Raw genomic sequence first — 18045 nt, forward strand, 5'->3', positions numbered from 1 at the left:
GGTAGTCTTTTAGTTCTTCTGCTTGCTTTCCCGTTTGATAAGGGTGAGAGAAGGTTAAGGTAATGCTGTTGAATATTAGCTCTCATCAAGCTTGTTCTCTCAGCCCTGAACTTCTTTGCTCCTATTAGCTAGCTGCTAAGGATTTTCACTTGCTGTAAAGTAAACCTGCATGTGTTGAAGCTTTCTGGGTCTGTTTCTCCACTAGTGTAATTCAGAAGTGAACAAAGCAAGAGAAGACATTTACAACATACCAATTCTTTCTGCTCTCAGGTTGTTTAGCCATTTAAAATCTTTCACATTTTATTTTCATTACTTGGTGTCACTCTGGTGAAACTGAATGTTGTACATGAAAGCATTCAATATATAACTAAGATTCCTTTTGCAAAGTTCTCTTCAGTGCTCATCTTTAATCCTTCAAAAATAAGATAATGTACATGACATTTTAAATTATTTAATGTTCTCCCCTTGCTGGTTTTCTTTTAACTCAGTTTTCATTTTCTTTTAAAATATTAGAAATACATATTAAATCCATTAGTAAAGTGATCATAGTTCTCTAGTAAGTTACACATTACTTGCTGGAGTTTACTGAAACTACGTTAGCATTAGGGGAGATCTGGTAAAACCACTGAAGCTGGAAAGATGTAATTTCTCATTAAAGAAGCATAAGTGGACTTACAAGAACCTGCATTATATACAGGGCAGCTTTTTCTTTTCTATGATATTAAAAGACTTAAAAAGCTACCAAGTCTCACAGTTTCACATGGGGCTTTTCAAAAAAGAAATTATTGATCACCCTGATCAGAATAGAGATGAAAGCATGAAATATGAGAGGGGAGATGATGGGAAAGCAGCTTTTCTGCTGTCAGATTGTTGATGGGGAGGGGGTGCAGCAATCTGATGGGCAGATACTTGGTGCATCAGCAGCTGGGAATTTGGGGATATTATCCCAGAATTGTGTCTTTGCTGCCTTTCTCAGCCTGTATGCTTGCTTTCTTTTGGCTGTCACTTTTTACCTTGGATTCAAGATGGAAAGTGGAAGTCCATTGACATCTCACAAGGCAAACTTAGGTCATTCTCAGAAGTAGTGACCATTTTTGTTACATAATACAAGCCAGAGAGAGCCTAGCTGGTTTGTGAATGGTTGTGGCAAAGTGGGTGGGTGAAAATTGTGGCTTCAAAATTCCAAAATTGTAAAAAAGTAGCTTCAGAAATTTGTGTCACAAAATTGTGTGGGCTTGTTAAGGCCATTTAGTTAGTTATTTGTTTCAAGATCCATTTTTGAAAAAAATACATTTTTGATTTTGCTTTCATCTTGAGAGACTGATTATGTTTGATTTTGCTATTGTGAATATAATTTTCAGGGTGAGGAATGCAATTAAAGATTTAACTTGTGCACTTTAAATATAACATTAAAACACAAGCAAAATGAAAGATCAGGAACAAAAAAACCCCATTATTTTGTATGTACCCCTCTATATCTGCAGCCCCATACAAATATATAAGCAATTCTTAAACTGTGGTACACTGATTTGCTGGTTTTTCCCCTGAGTTCCCAAAGTGAAGTGCAATCTAGCAGAACACAGTGAGATTAATTCAGAAATAGGCTTCCTGCTGATTTTCTGATAGCTTGTTTTATTTTCATTGTTTGTGTGTAACTGATGTTGACTCAGTGGTAGTGAAACATAGATTGCTCTTTGAATTGCTGGCGTGCCTGTAGAACATTTGTGCTATGAAATAAATATGAGTAACACAAAGGAGGTGCTCCAGAGTTAGCATACCTCTTCTCAAGGAAGCAGCAATGTGATCTAGATTTAAAATAGCTGCAATTTCACCTTCCAAAATTTTCAGTGTTAGCACTTGGAAATGTGTTCCCATATGGCAGAAGACACACAAAAAAATTAGGGTACTTTTATGAGGGTAATGTAAGAAAGAAATGGATATGCAGGAACAAGTGCAGCAAAGGGCCACAGAGAGGAAGGGCCTGAAGATACTTATATTGTGAGGAGAGCTGGGACTCTGCCGCCTGAGGAAGAGAAGGCTCAGGGGGATCTTTTAAATGTGTGTATATACCTGGTAGGAATGAGTGTAGAAGACAGAGCCAGGCTTTTCTCACTGGTGCACAGTGATAGGACAAGAGGCAATGGGCACAAAATGAGAGAAGGAAATTTCACTTGAACAGAAGAAAAAAAACTTACAGTAATGGTCATTATATATTGGAACATGTTTCCTATAGAGGCACTGGAGTCTCCATCCTTGCAGGTGTTCAAAACATAACTAGACACAGTTCTGAACAACCTACTCTAGTTGCTCTTGCTCTGCAAGGCCTGATTGGACTGGGTGGTCCCCAGACATCTTGTTCAACCTCAGATATTCTGTGATTCCTGGTTCAGTAAAGTGCATGATTTTCTTCTGCGTTTATTCAAGGTTATGCCACTACATGTATCAATTTTAAAAGTTCTTTCTCTTTTAAACTGAAAATTTTTGCACATTATAAGTCAAGGGTGTATTCAAGGTAGCCTCCTGATATTCTTCCCCAAATGTTCATATTATGGTTGTGTGTATTTTTTTACATCTCCTTGCATTGTGTTGAAATTTATGACTATAAATTCGTACATAGTATAGCTCTAGTATAGCTAGAAGGCTTCTAGAAGGGCAGTTAAGATAGCCATTCAACATTCCTGCAGTTAAGACTTTAATGAAAGTTGTTATTGCTGACTTTTAAATTAAATATAAATATTGTTGAGTTTTGAACCGTGCTTTGTAGGAAAGAGCTAATTTATTATTGATTGTTCCTCCTTACTCACTGTTTTGACTGTGCTAAAATAAAATCAAAAATTTGACAAGGAAATAAATTCCCCCCAGCAGTCCCAGATGCATTTCTTTCTTCTCAAAAAGAAGTCATTATGGTAAAAATCCACCTGTTGTAATAGACATAGTCATTATTGATATGTGCCCAGGATACATGGCTTCTTGTTTTAATATAGTGCTGTATTTCCTGTTGTTCCTGTCAGGTTCCAACCTTCTGATCTACACAATGTAACAATATAAATGCAATGTTATTGGCATGGTCTGTGTTAGGAGGACAGGACTTTCAGTCATGTTCTTCCCGGGCTACTGCATAGTTCCCTGAACACACATAGAAGGTGGAACTTGGTAGGAGAGGGGGTCAGGAACTCATGGAATAGATTCCTTCCAAAATGACAGGGAAAAGGTATTGAAGACCTTAGAAATACAAAGAAATTTATTTTTTTCCAGAAATTAAGTATTTCCTCTATTATAGCACTTCATACTTAATTAGTTTAAGTAATTTTTTTTTCTTTTTTTCCTTGGTTGGGTTTTTTTTAAAAACTGTGTTGCTGATCATTTTATGGTGTCTGCTGTACTTTATTGGGTTTCATATCTGGAAACTCAACATATATTTAGTGAGTTTAGATTAACATAGCTTTCAGTGCTCTTAATGCAGCTAACTGAATGTTAAGGTTTATTATAATAAGCTTTTTCATATTTTTCAGACTCTACACTGTAGATGGAAAACTTGTTCAGAATGGGTCAGACTTGGAGAATGGGCAAATTTATGTTGCAGTGGGTAGAGAAAAGTTTAAGAAATTGCCATATGGTGATCTGCTGTCCAAAGCTACAATGAGAAGGCCACAGGGGTAAGTTCTAAAAGTGTGTGATACACTCCTGTGAGTTTGTGTGTGTCAATAGTAAAGTAAAAAATTCTTATTCTAAGAATGATGCATGAGTTAGTATGGATGCAAAACTTCACTGTCAGCTTCTGAGAAAGATGAGATAAAAATAACAAAAGCAGAAATAGAAATTCAGGAGAACAGTTCATCTCATAAGCATTCCCTTGATCATACATCACAAAATTAGCATCCAAGAAAAATTAATACAAGTCAAAGGAATACTAATTTTTTTTCCTTAGAATGCAAGTGTACAGCTGAATGAGATTAGGTGCAGCTACAGCAGTTTAGGTCTACTCTTGGTTAGTAATGTTTTGTGCAATATATACTCCCTTAAGTAAGATTGTTTTATGTTTGGGTCTATTTTTTGTAGGCTAGAACAATCACATAATAGAGTGCTAAACTGAGTGTGTGTAAGGAGAGACTTGTTGTACTGGTTTAGGGCAAATTTGTTAAAGAATCTGCAAAGGAGGGCTCCTCCAGAAAGCGAAACCCACACGGCCCCTCCCCCGAACCGGTTCGGGAAAAAATTCCTCGGAGAGAGGTGGAAAGAACCTGTTTATTTGACTGGCCCCGCACCCCCCAGCACACAAAATGAACAATACCCGATGACACCGCTCTGAGAAAGATGGCAAAATCAGAAAGTCTCCTTCGGGGGTGGTTGCTCTGTTCTCAGTCCCTCCGGCGCTGGGCCAGCCGCTGCAGCCGAACCCTTGGTGTTCCCGGGTCCCAGTCCGGAGCAGGTTCGAGATGGTCACAGGAACAGGAGAGGAGAAACAGTCCAGGAAGCAATGTGGACTGTTTAGCTAGAACTAGCTAATAAGCAGAGGCAGAGAGCAGAGCAGAAGCAAGAGCAGAAAGAAAGAGCAAGCAAAAGCAGCAAGCAAAAGCAGCAAGTCCAAAGCTGGAAGTAAAAAAAAAACAGCTCTGTCTACTGCTTGTCTCTGTGTCCTGATAAGAGAAACCCAAACAAAACTTCCACTCTTCAGTGCTGGTCTTAAAGGCACAGAACAGATGAATGGGGATATACAAGCATCATAACGTCACCCCAGGACATTCCACCCCTTATCCCCATATCATCAACATACTACAACACATCATGCATTATTCATACAAAATTTCTATCTGTTCCCCCAAAATTACAAGCAATACCCATCATGCCTTCATCACATCCCCACACTGGACCACTGAATCCAGGCCCTATATTACAGAGCTGCAGGATTCCCCCTTTTCACTTTAGTCACTTAAAGCTCCATCTATCACTTGCTCAGACCTTCGACACTTACACATTTTTCCTTCTCCATCTTCCACTTGCCCAGACCTTCAACTCTTACACATTTCCTTCTATCTCATGTCTGTATGGTTTAATGTACAGACAATGGCAGTAACATCCAATGAACAGTGATATTGCACATCATTCTTACCCCACAATCAGATCTCCCTGAGGTACACATTGTGTTGTTCCATCTCTTTGCATTATCCACCATGTGCAACCTGGTCCCTGAGCAAAGACAACCCCACGAATGGGTTTGTCTGTACTCGAGGCAGAATTGATCCACACAGTCTTCCCTAACAAACCTCTGATATGTACCACTAGGACTTTGTCCCCTTCTATTACATTCAGGGACTCAGACTGGGCAGGACCTGCTCGGTTGGTGGAACCTCGGGTGTTAACTAACCAGGTGGCTTTTGCCAGATGCTGCTCCCAATTCTTGAAAGATCCCCCACCCAAAGCTTTCAACTGGGTTTTTAGTAGTCCATTGTACCTCTCCACTTTCCCTGCAGCTGGTGCATGGTAGGGGATATGGTACACCCACTCAATGCCATGTTCCCTAGCCCAGGTGTTGATAAGGCTGTTCTTGAAATGAGTCCCATTGTCTGACTCGATCCTCTCAGGGGTGCCATGTCTCCACAGAACTTGCTTTTCCAGGCCCAGGATGGTGTTCCGGGCTGTAGCATGAGACACAGGGTAGGTTTCCAACCATCCAGTGGTGGCCTCCACCATGGTCAGCACGTAGCGCTTGCCCTGGCGTGTCTGGGGCAGTGTGATGTAGTCAATCTGCCAGGCCTCCCCATACTTGTACTTGGACCACCGCCCACCGTACCAGAGGGGCTTCAGTCGCTTGGCCTGCTTGATGGCAGCACACGTCTCACAGTCATGGATAACCTGAGAAATACTGTCCATGGTTAGATCCACCCCTCGGTCTCGTGCCCACTTATAGGTGGCATCTCTGCCCTGGTGGCCTGAGGCATCATGGGCCCATCGAGCTAGGAATAACTCTCCCTTATGTTCCCAATCTAGGTCTATTTTGGACACCCCTATCATTGCAGCTTGGTCTACCTGCTCATTGTTTTGGTGCTCCTCGGTGGCCCTACTCTTGGGTACATGGGCATCTACATGGCGGACTTTCACAGGTAGCCTCCCTACCCTGGTAGCAATGTTTTTCCACTCACCAGCAGCCCAAATTGGTTTCCCTCTACGCTGCCAGTTAGCCTTTTTCCACCTCTCCAGCCATCCCCACAGAGCATTGGCTACCATCCATGAATCAGTGTAGAGGTAGAGCTTTGGCCACTTCTCTCTCTCAGCAATGTCTAGGGCCAGTTGAACAGCTTTGAGTTCAGCAAATTGGCTTGATCCACCTTCTCCTTCGGTAGCTTGTGCAACCTGTCGTGTGGGGCTCCATACGGCTGCTTTCCACTTCCGGTTCATCCCTACGATGCGACAGGAACCGTCAGTGAAAAGAGCGTAGCGTGTTTCCTCTGGGGGCAGTTGGTTATAGGGAGGAGCCTCTTCAGCACGTGTCACTGGTTCTTGTTCTTCTTCATCTGTGACACCAAAATTCTCACCTTCGGGCCAATTTGTAATGACCTCCAAAATCCCAGGGCGATTCAGTTTACCTATACGAGTGCGCTGAGTGATGAGAGCAATCCACTTGCTCCATGTAGCACTGGTGGCATGGTGAGTGGAAGGAACCTTGCCTTTGAACATCCACCCCAGCACCGGTAGTCGGGGTGCCAGGAGGAGTTGTGCTTCAGTGCCTATTACCTCCGAAGCAGCCTGGACTCCTTCATAGGCAGCCAGGATTTCTTTCTCTGTTGGAGTATAGTTGGCTTCAGCCCCTCTGTAGCTTCGACTCCAAAATCCCAGTGGTCGACCCCGAGTCTCCTCAGGCACCTTCTGCCAAAGGCTCCAGGACAAGCCATGGTTCCCGGCTGCAGAGTAGAGCACATTCTTCACCTCTGGTCCTGTCCTGACTGGGCCAAGGGCTACTGCATGAGCAATCTCCTGCTTGATCTGGACAAAGGCCTGTTGCTGCTCAGGGCCCCACTGGAAATTGTTCTTCTTGCGGGTGACCAGGTAGAGAGGGCTCACGATCTGACTGTACTCAGGAATATGCATCCTCCAAAAACCTATTGCACCCAAGAAAGCTTGTGTCTCTTTCTTACTGGTGGGTGGAGACATTGCTGTGATCTTGTTGATGACATCTGTAGGAATCTGACGCCGTCCATCTTGCCACTTCACTCCCAGGAATTGAATCTCACGAGCTGGTCCCTTTACTTTGCTCTTTTTAATGGCGAAACCAGCTCCCAGGAGGATCTGGATAATTTCCTTCCCTTTCTCGAACACTTCCGCAGCTGTGTTCCCCCACACAATGATGTCATCAATATACTGCAGATGTTCTGGAGCCTCACCCTTTTCCAGTGCAGTCTGGATCAGTCCATGGCAGATGGTGGGGCTGTGCTTCCACCCCTGGGGCAATCGGTTCCAGGTGTACTGCACTCCCCTCCATGTGAAGGCAAACTGAGGCCTGCATTCTGCTGCCAGAGGAATGGAGAAAAATGCATTGGCAATGTCTATAGTGGCGTACCACCTTGCTGCCTTGGACTCAAGCTCATACTGGAGCTCTAATATGTCTGGCACGGCAGCACTCAGTGGTGGAGTCACTTCATTCAATGCACGATAGTCCACAGTCAATCTCCATTCTCCTTCAGATTTTCGCACAGGCCAAATGGGGCTGTTGAAGGGTGAGTGGGTCTTGCTGACCACCCCTTGGCTCTCCAGCTCTCGGATCATCTTATGGATGGGGATCACAGCATCTCGAGTGGTTCTATACTGCCGTCGATGCACTATGGAAGTGGCAATTGGCACTCGTTGCTCTTCTCCCGTCAGGCATCCTACTGCAGATGGATTCTCAGACAACCCAGGCAAGGTGTTCAATTGCTGGATGCCCTCTGTCTCTACAGCAGCTATTCCAAATGCCCATCTGAGTCCTTTTGGGTCTTTGAAGTACCCACTTCGAAGGTAGTCTATGCCCAAAATACATGGGGCCTCTGGGCCAGTCACAATAGGATGCTTCTTCCACTCATTTCCCGTTAGGCTCACATCAGCTTCCACCAAAGTGAAATCCTGGGATCCCCCTGTCACACCAGCAATAGAAACAGACTCTGTCCCCACATGTCTTGATGGGATTAACGTGCACTGCGCACCAGTATCGACCAAGGCTTTATACTCTTGTGGTTCCGATGTGCCAGGCCAACGAATCCACACAGACCAGAAGACACGATTTTCCCTGGCCTCTACCTGGCTAGAGGCAGGGCCCCTCTAAGCCTGGTTATCATTATTTCCCTGGGTGTATGTTTTGGATGTTCCTTCGAGGGGATCAGACATGTCATCATCATCATACCTGGCCGTTCGGCTACGGGCAACTGGAGCTGCTTTCCTCCTGGTGGCTTCCTTCAGTTCACGCACCCGTCGTGCCAGAACAGCGGTAGGTTTCCTATCCCACCTTCTCATGTTTTCCCCACAATCACGCAGGTAAAACCACAGCTCAGCTCGTGGGGTGTATCTTCTCTCACCATCTTGGAAACGTCTGCCTTGGATACCGGAACCTCGGATCTGTACTGCTGAAATTTGGAGAAGGTCTTCTTTAATCTCCTCTCTAAGCTTCTTATGGTTCTCCTCTATCTTATCCTCTAAGTTCTGCAGACGTGTTTCTACCGCTGCGATTCTGGCATGTGTCGGGCCATGTACAGCATCTGCATATGCTCGGAGCTTCCTTGCCATGTCAAGCACAGTCTCACCCCTCTCATCCCTCTTCATGATGGCTAAGGCAGAGGCATATTCTTGTGGCCTGAGTCGTACGAGTTTTCGCCACATCACAGACGTGCATGGTACTAAATCCGGGTTCCTAGTTGTTACATCATCTGAGAAGATAATCTCAGCCACGGCCATTTCTCTCAGGCGTTGGATCCCTTGCTCTATTGTCTTCCACTGAGTCTGCTGCATATAGAGATCATCTGCACACAGGTATCTTTCTGCCACACTTCTTAGGACCCGTTCCCAGAGGCTGTGAGAGTTAGCCCCCCTCATCATTCCTTGGTCTATGACAGTATCCTGTGACAGGGATCCCAAATGCCTGGCTTCAGTGCCATCCAAAACGGTAGCCTCGCCTGCAGCATCCCAGAGACGGACCAGCCAACTAATTATGGATTCATCAGACCTTCGAGTGTAATCCTTCCGTAGGCCACGAAGGTCCTTCAGGGAGAAGGACTCAGTATTAGCATCTGATCTTGCACCTGCTGCTTTGACTCCTGACTTTACGTCAGGAGGCACTGAGGTTCCTTCTCCTGCATCATCATCATCATCATCGTCGTCCACTGGTCGATTGGTCTTGGCTGTGCATTTCCCACTTCTAGTGCTGATAGCAACAGCCATGGGTTTAGCTGCTGGCTTCGAGCCTGGAGTGTTAGCTACAGCCTGAGTCACCAGGATAGTTGCTGATTTATCTCCCTGCCCCCCTGCCTCTGTCTGCTGCCCTAGAGTATCTAGCAGTGTGCGATAAGCATATGCCAGGGCCCAGCTCACTGCAATGACCTTCCTCTCCTTAGGCTCATCCTGGTACTTCTCTTTCAGATATTTCCCCACCTCAGCTGGGTTCTGAATTTGTTCATGGGGAAAATCCCACACTATAGGGTCAGAGAATTCCTTCAGGATTTGGTCCATATCCTCCCATTTCCCACACCACTTAGGATTTTCCACACCAGGGTTTACTCCTGAGTCAGGGGTCTCATCAGCCCGTCTAGAAATCTCAGCCCTCATTCTAGAGAAGCAGCAGGCTGTATAGAGGAAGGTTACCAGATTGAATACCAGGAAGATGGTTTCTTTAGCATTGAGGGGAAACTGAACATCCTTCACTAGTGATGCAACTGATTCATAGGAGAAGGAGGAAAGCAGAGGCTGAAAAACCTCATTCCCTCCTGCTCCTCCTGCGACAAACTGGATGCATAACCATAGCCATGAACCATTCATATCTGGAGCAGACCCCAGCATGTTTATAAACTTCTTGCACATTATTGCCACCAAACCCAGCAGGATAGCTATTCTGGTCACAGCCCCTCTGATGTAAAAACTACGTATTAGGGGCAATACTAAAGCTATTTCTGGATAGGAAAATAAGCCTAGGGACCAGAGAGGTATTAAAATCTCAAAAACCCCTAGGGACCAGAAATGCATGCAAACCTTCACCCCAACAGACATTATGAATCCAAAAAGCATGGCTATTAGCTGATTTAAACGAACACAGAGTAATAGCAGCCAAAATGCAGTCAAAACAGGGTTTTTCCACTCTCTCTCTCGCCTCACGTTTGGGCGCCAAAGATTTGTACTGGTTTAGGGCAAATTTGTTAAAGAATCTGCAAAGGAGGGCCCCTCCAGAAAGCGAAACCCACACGGCCCCTCCCCCGAACCGGTTCGGGAAAAAATTCCTCGGAGAGAGGTGGAAAGAACCTGTTTATTTGACTGGCCCCGCACCCCCCAGCACACAAAATGAACAATACCCGATGACACCGCTCTGAGAAAGATGGCAAAATCAGAAAGTCTCTTTCGGGGGTGGTTGCTCTGTTCTCAGTCCCTCCGGCGCTGGGCCAGCCGCTGCAGCCGAACCCTTGGTGTTCCCGGGTCCCAGTCCGGAGCAGGTTCGAGATGGTCACAGGAACAGGAGAGGAGAAACAGTCCAGGAAGCAATGTGGACTGTTTAGCTAGAACTAGCTAATAAGCAGAGGCAGAGAGCAGAGCAGAAGCAAGAGCAGAAAGAAAGAGCAAGCAAAAGCAGCAAGCAAAAGCAGCAAGTCCAAAGCTGGAAGTAAAAAAAAAACAGCTCTGTCTACTGCTTGTCTCTGTGTCCTGATAAGAGAAACCCAAACAAAACTTCCACTCTTCAGTGCTGGTCTTAAAGGCACAGAACAGATGAATGGGGATATACAAGCATCATAACGTCACCCCAGGACACTTGTGCTTTTTGTACCTTTGGAAAACATGAGAATTTGGAACCATTTCATTGAAATAAGAGGAAAGAAATGAAAATTGTAAGGAGAATTCACATAGTAATGCACTGGATACTGCTCTGCAAGGTTTTGGTATATAAAGTATGCATTGTGGGGTAATGCACTTGTTGAATAAATTAATGATTATGCATTTAAACATAGTCTAGTAAACAGAACAAGCGATGCTTAGTGAAAACACACAGTGAAAAAAGCAATTATCTCTGTTGCCATAGCCATCTTGGTGTTATCTGCCTTGATTATAGATACATAGTGTCTGTGCCAGGGACAGGTCACACAATTCTAATATATGGCTTATTCCTGCAGTTCCAAAACCTCTGTACTACCTCCAGTTGTGGGATCTCGAAAGTCTAAAGGCAGCGTAAGTATCAAATTTCTAATTCAGCTAAAATCTGGCAGATGGAAAATCCCTGTCCTTTGTGTCTTAATTAAATCTGAAGAGAAAAAAATTCACAGCCACGTGGTGGCATGTTTATTAAAGCCTGATGAATCTGTAGCTATTTGCAGTGTCAATTAGACAGAAGAAATCTGAGAAAATATTGTTGTGATTAGGGCTGCTTTGTTTTTGATAAAAGCCTTCATAGCAAAGATTAGCTGCTGGGTTGAGGTCTTTCCTATAAACCTGATAATTTGTACATTTATTTATTTATTCATTCATTCATTCAAGTTATATACCTTAAGGAAAAAACACAGAACCTTTCACAAAGGTTGATATGTTTTGATATGTTTTATTCTAGGTAACCACTACAGACAGAGCTTGATCCTTCACTGCTTTGTATCCTGTTTAGCTATTTATATGTGTACAAAATGAGTCATCCAACCATTAAGGTTGGAAAAGACCCCCAAGGTCATCGAGTTCAATCTCTGACCTATCACCACCGTGTTGAGTAAACCATAGCACCAAGTGCCACATCCAGTTGTTTCCTAAATACTTTCAGGAATGGTGATTCCACCACTTCACTGGGCAGCCTGTTCTAATGCTTAATCACTGCTTTAGTGAAGGAATCCTTCCTTATGTCCAACCTGACTCACCCTGGCATATCTTGAGGCCCTTTCTTCTTGTCCTGTTGCTTGTTGACTGGGAGAAGAGCCTAACCCCACATTGCTACAGGAAGAGTCCTCTGTGGATTTAATTTTAGTCCCAAAACAGAATATAAATATATGTTTTCACCAGTTCTCCACAAGTGCAGTTTGCTGTACAAGACAGCAGGGAATCAGACTCACAGTCTGTCATTATAATTGTGGTAGTTGATCATGTCCATTCACTCTTTACAAAACAAAACAAAACAAGTCTCTGGAGCCACTAAAAAAAAGTAAGCAATAAAACATACAAGTTTCTGTTCATATTCCACTGAATGTGTGACTGCCCTGTGAAGGCTGTCATTCTCCTCCAGCTTCTCTTGACACTTAGAATAATGCCCAGGTTTCATTTACACAGAAAGTGATATATTAACAAGTCCTATTAATGTGTTATATCTTGTGGCTGTCTACACTTATGGATAAGAGATAGCTGCATATAATATGCATGCATGCATAGATTCATCTAGCCATTCTTTTCATTAAATGAAACAATATTTTCTTATAATAAATATGTGATTTTTTCTCCTGGAAGCTATTGAAAAGGTAATTGGTCAGATCATACAGTAAGTTCATAAGATAGTTATACTTCTCTGGATAATTTAAGGTATCACTTAAATGTACTAATTGTAAATTATTACAGTTCCTTAACACCTGATACCAGTCCTTAATGAAATTTAAAAAAATAAGCTTTTTAATTTGCACCACTGATAATTATGTCCTCTTCTTTTTAGGGAAATGGTGGGCAGTCTAAGTCTACAATTGGATCTGGTGACCAGGGAGAAAACAGTTCCTCGCCTCAGCTTCCCAAAAGGAAAGGCAAAAAAAGCCAGAATCCAGAGAATTCTGTGTTCAGACGACACTTTTCTAACCATTCTACAAAAGTAAAACAGACAGTAAAAGCTTCCCCAGGAATCCTTCAGGATAATGGTCAGTGCTAAGATAAACACTGTTGTGGTAAAGTGGCTTTTGGTCATCAGTTAAACCAGTGAAATAGTAGAATAACATGCTTGAATAGCTATTGAATTGTCCATTTACTCTGGGAAACTGGAATTGCCAAAGTTCTTTCTGCTTAGGAAACGCACCTGAGCATCACCACTGCATTCCTGGCTTCATTTGCAGAGCACAAGAGGCAGTGTATGATTTTTAGTATACCTTGGAAGTTAAGCTCATATGGTTCTATCATTATGTTTTTGGTAAAGGAAAATAAATATATTTTCACCATTTTCCCACTGTTCTGCCCTGCAATAAGCTGAAGAAAAGGAGCTGGTGTTCTCAAAGGACTCCTCGCTGTCCCTGAAAATCCCTGATTACCTGCCTGGCTCTGTGTAACAAAACAGCTGGAGCCTGGGGGAGGAACACAGACAGAAGCTCCAGTTAGCTGGCAGCTTTTGTGACTAATCCTGCAGCAGAGCTGCTGGAGGCCCTTTCAGAATTTGCCCTTCTCTGTGCTGTAACAGCAGTGGCAGCAGTTTGTAAATTTAGGCAAAAACATCCTCTTTGAGAAACTGTTATTCTTGTCTTATAGTGTGATATTCCCTTTCCCCTCATTTCTCTAAAGAGCTAGAATATATAAAAAAAATTTTATATGTATGTATGTACAGCCATATTTGATAGATAGAACATAAATAGAGAAATATTTATCTCTCTGTATGTAATGCTGTTGCTGCTCCCCCTGCTGACAGAATTGGTTGGAAAGCCTCTAAGTTTATTGAAGGACTGTTTGCTTCTTGCTTCAGCTTTTCTATGCTTTGTGGGTCTTGTGTAACTAGGAGAAGCTCTTCAAGGCAGTGGATTGTCTAGTATGAGCTCAAGTGTACTTTTGGAGAAGCTCTGTGATCCTCTATTTTACCTCCATATATAAAGACCTGTTAGTAAAAGTGGGAATGGACAGCTGTAGCCAGGTGTGGTTCAATCTCTTCTCTGAGGTAAGAAGTAACAGGACAAAAGGAAGTGGCCTCAAGTTGCACCAGGGGAGGCATAGATTGGCTATTAGGAAAAAATTTCATCACAGAAAGGATTGTAAAACATTGAACCTGCTGTCCAGGGAAGTGGTGGAGTCACCATCCCTGGAAATATTAAAAAAAAGTAAGGATATGGTACTAGAGAACAAGGTTTAATGGTGAACATGGTGGTGGTACTGGGTTGACAGTTAGACTTGATGATCTTAAAGGTCTTTTCCAACCTTAATTGTTCTATGATTCTAACTCTTGAGAAATTAAAGACTTTTCACTCACCTCTGACTCAGTCACTCAGTGGAGTGTGGGAGCTCCACTGTAGTCAGAGCTTTGGCAGCTTGTAGGGAAGTGGTTAAAAGAAAAGGTCCTACAGTGACTCTGAATGGTCACCTCCTGCAAAGCTGTTGTCTTTTGTGCATTCTGTTCTGGTCACACCTCAAGATGGAGTGACCTGAAGCTCAGGCCAGGAAGGCTGTAGGAGCTGTGAGCCATGCTGCTGTGGGAGTATCCTTGCCCCGCCAACCCTCATTGTCAAAGACTGCCCTTGACAGAAAGCCAGCATTGCAGAAGTCTTCATTACACCATGGTCCTTGTCGTTTATCTATCTCATATAATACAGAGGGAAGCCTTTTATCCCATCCAGATGCATGAAGTGTAAAGTAGCTTATCAACAAATCATCAGCACGTTCCCCTGTCTTGTTTGCTTGGGGATAATAAAATTAATAATTTCATAATAATATGAAAAATTCCTTTTTTACCCTCCTTTCTGTCCCAGTGCTGTACCATCATGCTGGTCAGGAGTAATCCATCATCAATTTGTGTGTAATCTGGAACAGGAAGACTGGAAAAGCAGTTATAGAGCCCTGAAATAGCAGCTTCGGCATTAGTATACCTGCTTTTAATGACAGCTAACAGTCCAGATACCAATTTCATTCCTGTCAGTTCATGTTTAAAACCATTTGATGTTGAATAAATTTTCTCATTCTTTTCAGGCCTCTTTTTGTGGGCCTGAATGATCAAATATTCCCATCAGGCAGTTGCCAAACTTCTCCTTTAAAGATATTGTATCCTGAAGTATTTTCTCCCTGTTCTGTGACTGCAAGAGTGCGTGAGGTCCATTGTCTTTCCCCAAGTAAACATAAACAGACTTTGGCAGTACAACATAAATTACTTTGTTCATTAAATTCTGGTGCGTGGGCCCTATTTCTTTTAAAACATATTGTCTAATTTCTCAGCATCCATTGGGGTGTTCAGTGAAATTTGAGCTCCTGTATCAATCATGTATTTCAAAGGGTGTTTTCTAGGCCTACTGGTAAGTAAATTGATAAGCTATAATGCACCAGGTGATAAAGCCTAAAGTTCTCCCAGCACTTAGTGACATTTTTTCTTTCTCTTTTCCTCTCCTCAAATGGTTGCAGGTATGTTTTTTTCTGTGAAAGCTTTTGTTTTTTTCACATGTCGCCCTTGCACTCTTTTCACTAAGTGTTCTCTGGTTGTTGCCTGAGAGCTGCATAGGGAGTACCTAAAGCTACTGCTGTCCTCCACAGCTCATTTTGTATTGAAGATGGAGGGAGAAGACCCACCTTTCATTGATCAGCATCAACTCCGGTTTATTCATCAATCAGTCACTTTTTATAACCGTGTTAATTAAGTTCATGCATATTGCAAAATCTGAGCTCACAATATGTCAGAGATAACATACCAACTCCTCCTTATGTTTTCAATACCAAGATTTGGGTTCTCAAAATTATTTTTGCTTTCCCAAAACAGCCAAAGATAGAACATCCACTTGTTATGAGAAAGCTGCCTGAGAACTCTGATATGCAAGGTTCTCAAGGCCTTCATGTTTGTCACTTTTACTTGTAATTAAAAACAACCTGAGAACCTCTGCTGTTTACAGAAACAGGCTGTGAGAACCTGTCCCCCACAGCTGCCTTCCAAGCCATCCCTGAAAAAATCTCCAACAATTTTGCTTCAGGGGTGTTTTGATCCTTCTTCTGTCTCAGGCAAAGTATGTTTAAAAGTCCTCACCCAGCACTCAGGAAGTCTTTGCACTTGAGATTTCGGGCCCCTCTGAAAGACCCAAGTTTGTTCTCCAGGATGGAGTTTCCCAGCCCATTTCTCTAGCATGGTTTACTGTGTCATGAAAGAGTCTTGCCCAAGAGGAAAGGTCATCTTGGGGATCTTGTAACACTTCACTATGTGTTACATCTCCTCTTTGTCTTGTCTTTGTCTTCTCTATTTGGTCTTGTCACCCTACTAAAAAAAATTTTAATGTTATCAGGGCTTCTTTCAATAGAGGTCTTAACATAGTAGGATTGACTTCTGCGGAGATTGGGATGAATCCGTATTAAGTATCCATACATTACCTTGTAATAGGGGTGAATATTTCATGAGATGACCACGTGGGTATAGAAGCTGGTCCTGCTCTTTCCATGACCTATGTTCCTCCTGACCAATATGCAGCCCTGCACATTATTGAATGGGGTTGATTGATAGGCTCAGTCCTAGGTTCAATAAGACTCCTGGCTCCCAGTATCTAGCCTTATGGAATGATTTTATCTAGCGTTCAAAGACTACTGAGCTCTAGATGGACATATTTTAACAGAATGTTCCTTATGATACAGTGAGTAGTGGTCTAAATTAAGGGGATGGTGTGTGCAAATTTCAGCATATGGAAGTAGTAAATTACATATTTTGGTCCTTTTCTCATGTAGAAATTTAGGTTGTAGTAGAGAAAGGAGAGAAGTTGAAAGAAGATTTTATTAAGACTCTGAGAGACCAAGCATGCCTTTTAACGGAAATAAAATTAAAAATACAGCAACCTTGCAATATTCAGGAAAATTTAATAAAATCAATGTAATAGTTATACTTGTGCCTTTCCCTACTTGAATGTTTATGCCTCTGTATGCAATATCTGTTTTATCAAGTTGAATTACATCAGTGTATGAAAATGTTGTCATGGAGTCAATATTTTACCATACGACATCTTTTCTTTGCAGAATTTCTTAGTTCTCTACCTTCTCCTACTCCTTCTCATCTTCATCCCTGAATTATCTGGTAAAGTGATTTTTATCAGGAAAGAACAGCCCAAGAAAATTGAGAATTTTTAGTGTAAAATATCTCTTATGATTAATTTTTCCCCAGGAGGATTTTCCTAGATCCCCCAGTAACATCACAGGGAAAAGGAGTCTCCCTCTTCTCTTCTAGTTGGCAAAAATGGACAGACAGTGCATTTTTCACTGATCCATACCTTCACTTCCATCCAGCAATATTCTACTTGCTCCTGAGAGACTTACTCTCAACAAATCCTCAGTCTCTGACTCCCCTGGTTTTCATCCATATTTTTCCTGTATGTTTGCCACTTGCAAGACATCCAGGGAGTAGTTCTGACCATCGTTTTTTTCTGACCTCCTTGAGGTCCTTTGAACACTTCAGTCTTAATTACGGGTATAATTTTTAATTCTAGAACCTCTTCCTTTTTAGAGGAGGACCTAGAGGTTCAGTTATTTCATCAGAGACTTATTCTCCCTCATCAGCATTTTCATCAGGGTTTTCCCAAATACCACCACTTCAATCCTCAGGTGATTCATTTTTGTATTTTTCTAACAGCTGGGGGATTGGTGAGTTTTAATGTCAGCTCTGATTTTTTCCCCCAAGGTTTTTTGCTTTCCTTTGGATTCTTTTAACTGTTGTTTTACCTTGTCATTTTGATACCATAAAGACAATTTTTCTTTCCTTTATTTACTAGCTCAGATGCTTAGTTCATTTCATAATTTGTTCACCTTATTGCCATGCAGCCTTTAAGCATAGCCTGCACAACTGTAGTGTGCTTAGTATTAAAATTATGGAAGTGTGTTGAGAACTCAACAGAGCAAAGAATATTGGTTTGGGTTTTTTTTTTTTTTTGTCTTTTTTTTGTATTTTAAGCATTCATTACAAGTTAATGTGAATGCTGTGCTACAGCTGTGGAACAAGAATCT

At 42.5% G+C, this 18045-nt stretch overlaps 1 protein-coding gene across 2 annotated transcripts in view; it reads left to right on the forward strand.

Moving 5' to 3' along the window:
* Positions 1-18045, forward strand: part of DCDC2 (doublecortin domain containing 2) — a 62387-nt gene that overhangs the window by 19111 nt on the left and 25231 nt on the right. For both annotated transcript variants that reach the window (XM_026790264.2, XM_005481778.4), the window contains 3 exons: positions 3513-3656; positions 11334-11388; positions 12839-13034. In XM_026790264.2, coding sequence (XP_026646065.1) covers positions 3513-3656; positions 11334-11388; positions 12839-13034 — 395 coding nt within the window. The remainder of the gene's footprint in view (positions 1-3512; positions 3657-11333; positions 11389-12838; positions 13035-18045) is intronic.

This window comes from Zonotrichia albicollis, chromosome 1 (genome assembly GCF_047830755.1).
Source record: "Zonotrichia albicollis isolate bZonAlb1 chromosome 1, bZonAlb1.hap1, whole genome shotgun sequence".
Classification (NCBI taxonomy): domain Eukaryota; kingdom Metazoa; phylum Chordata; class Aves; order Passeriformes; family Passerellidae; genus Zonotrichia; species Zonotrichia albicollis.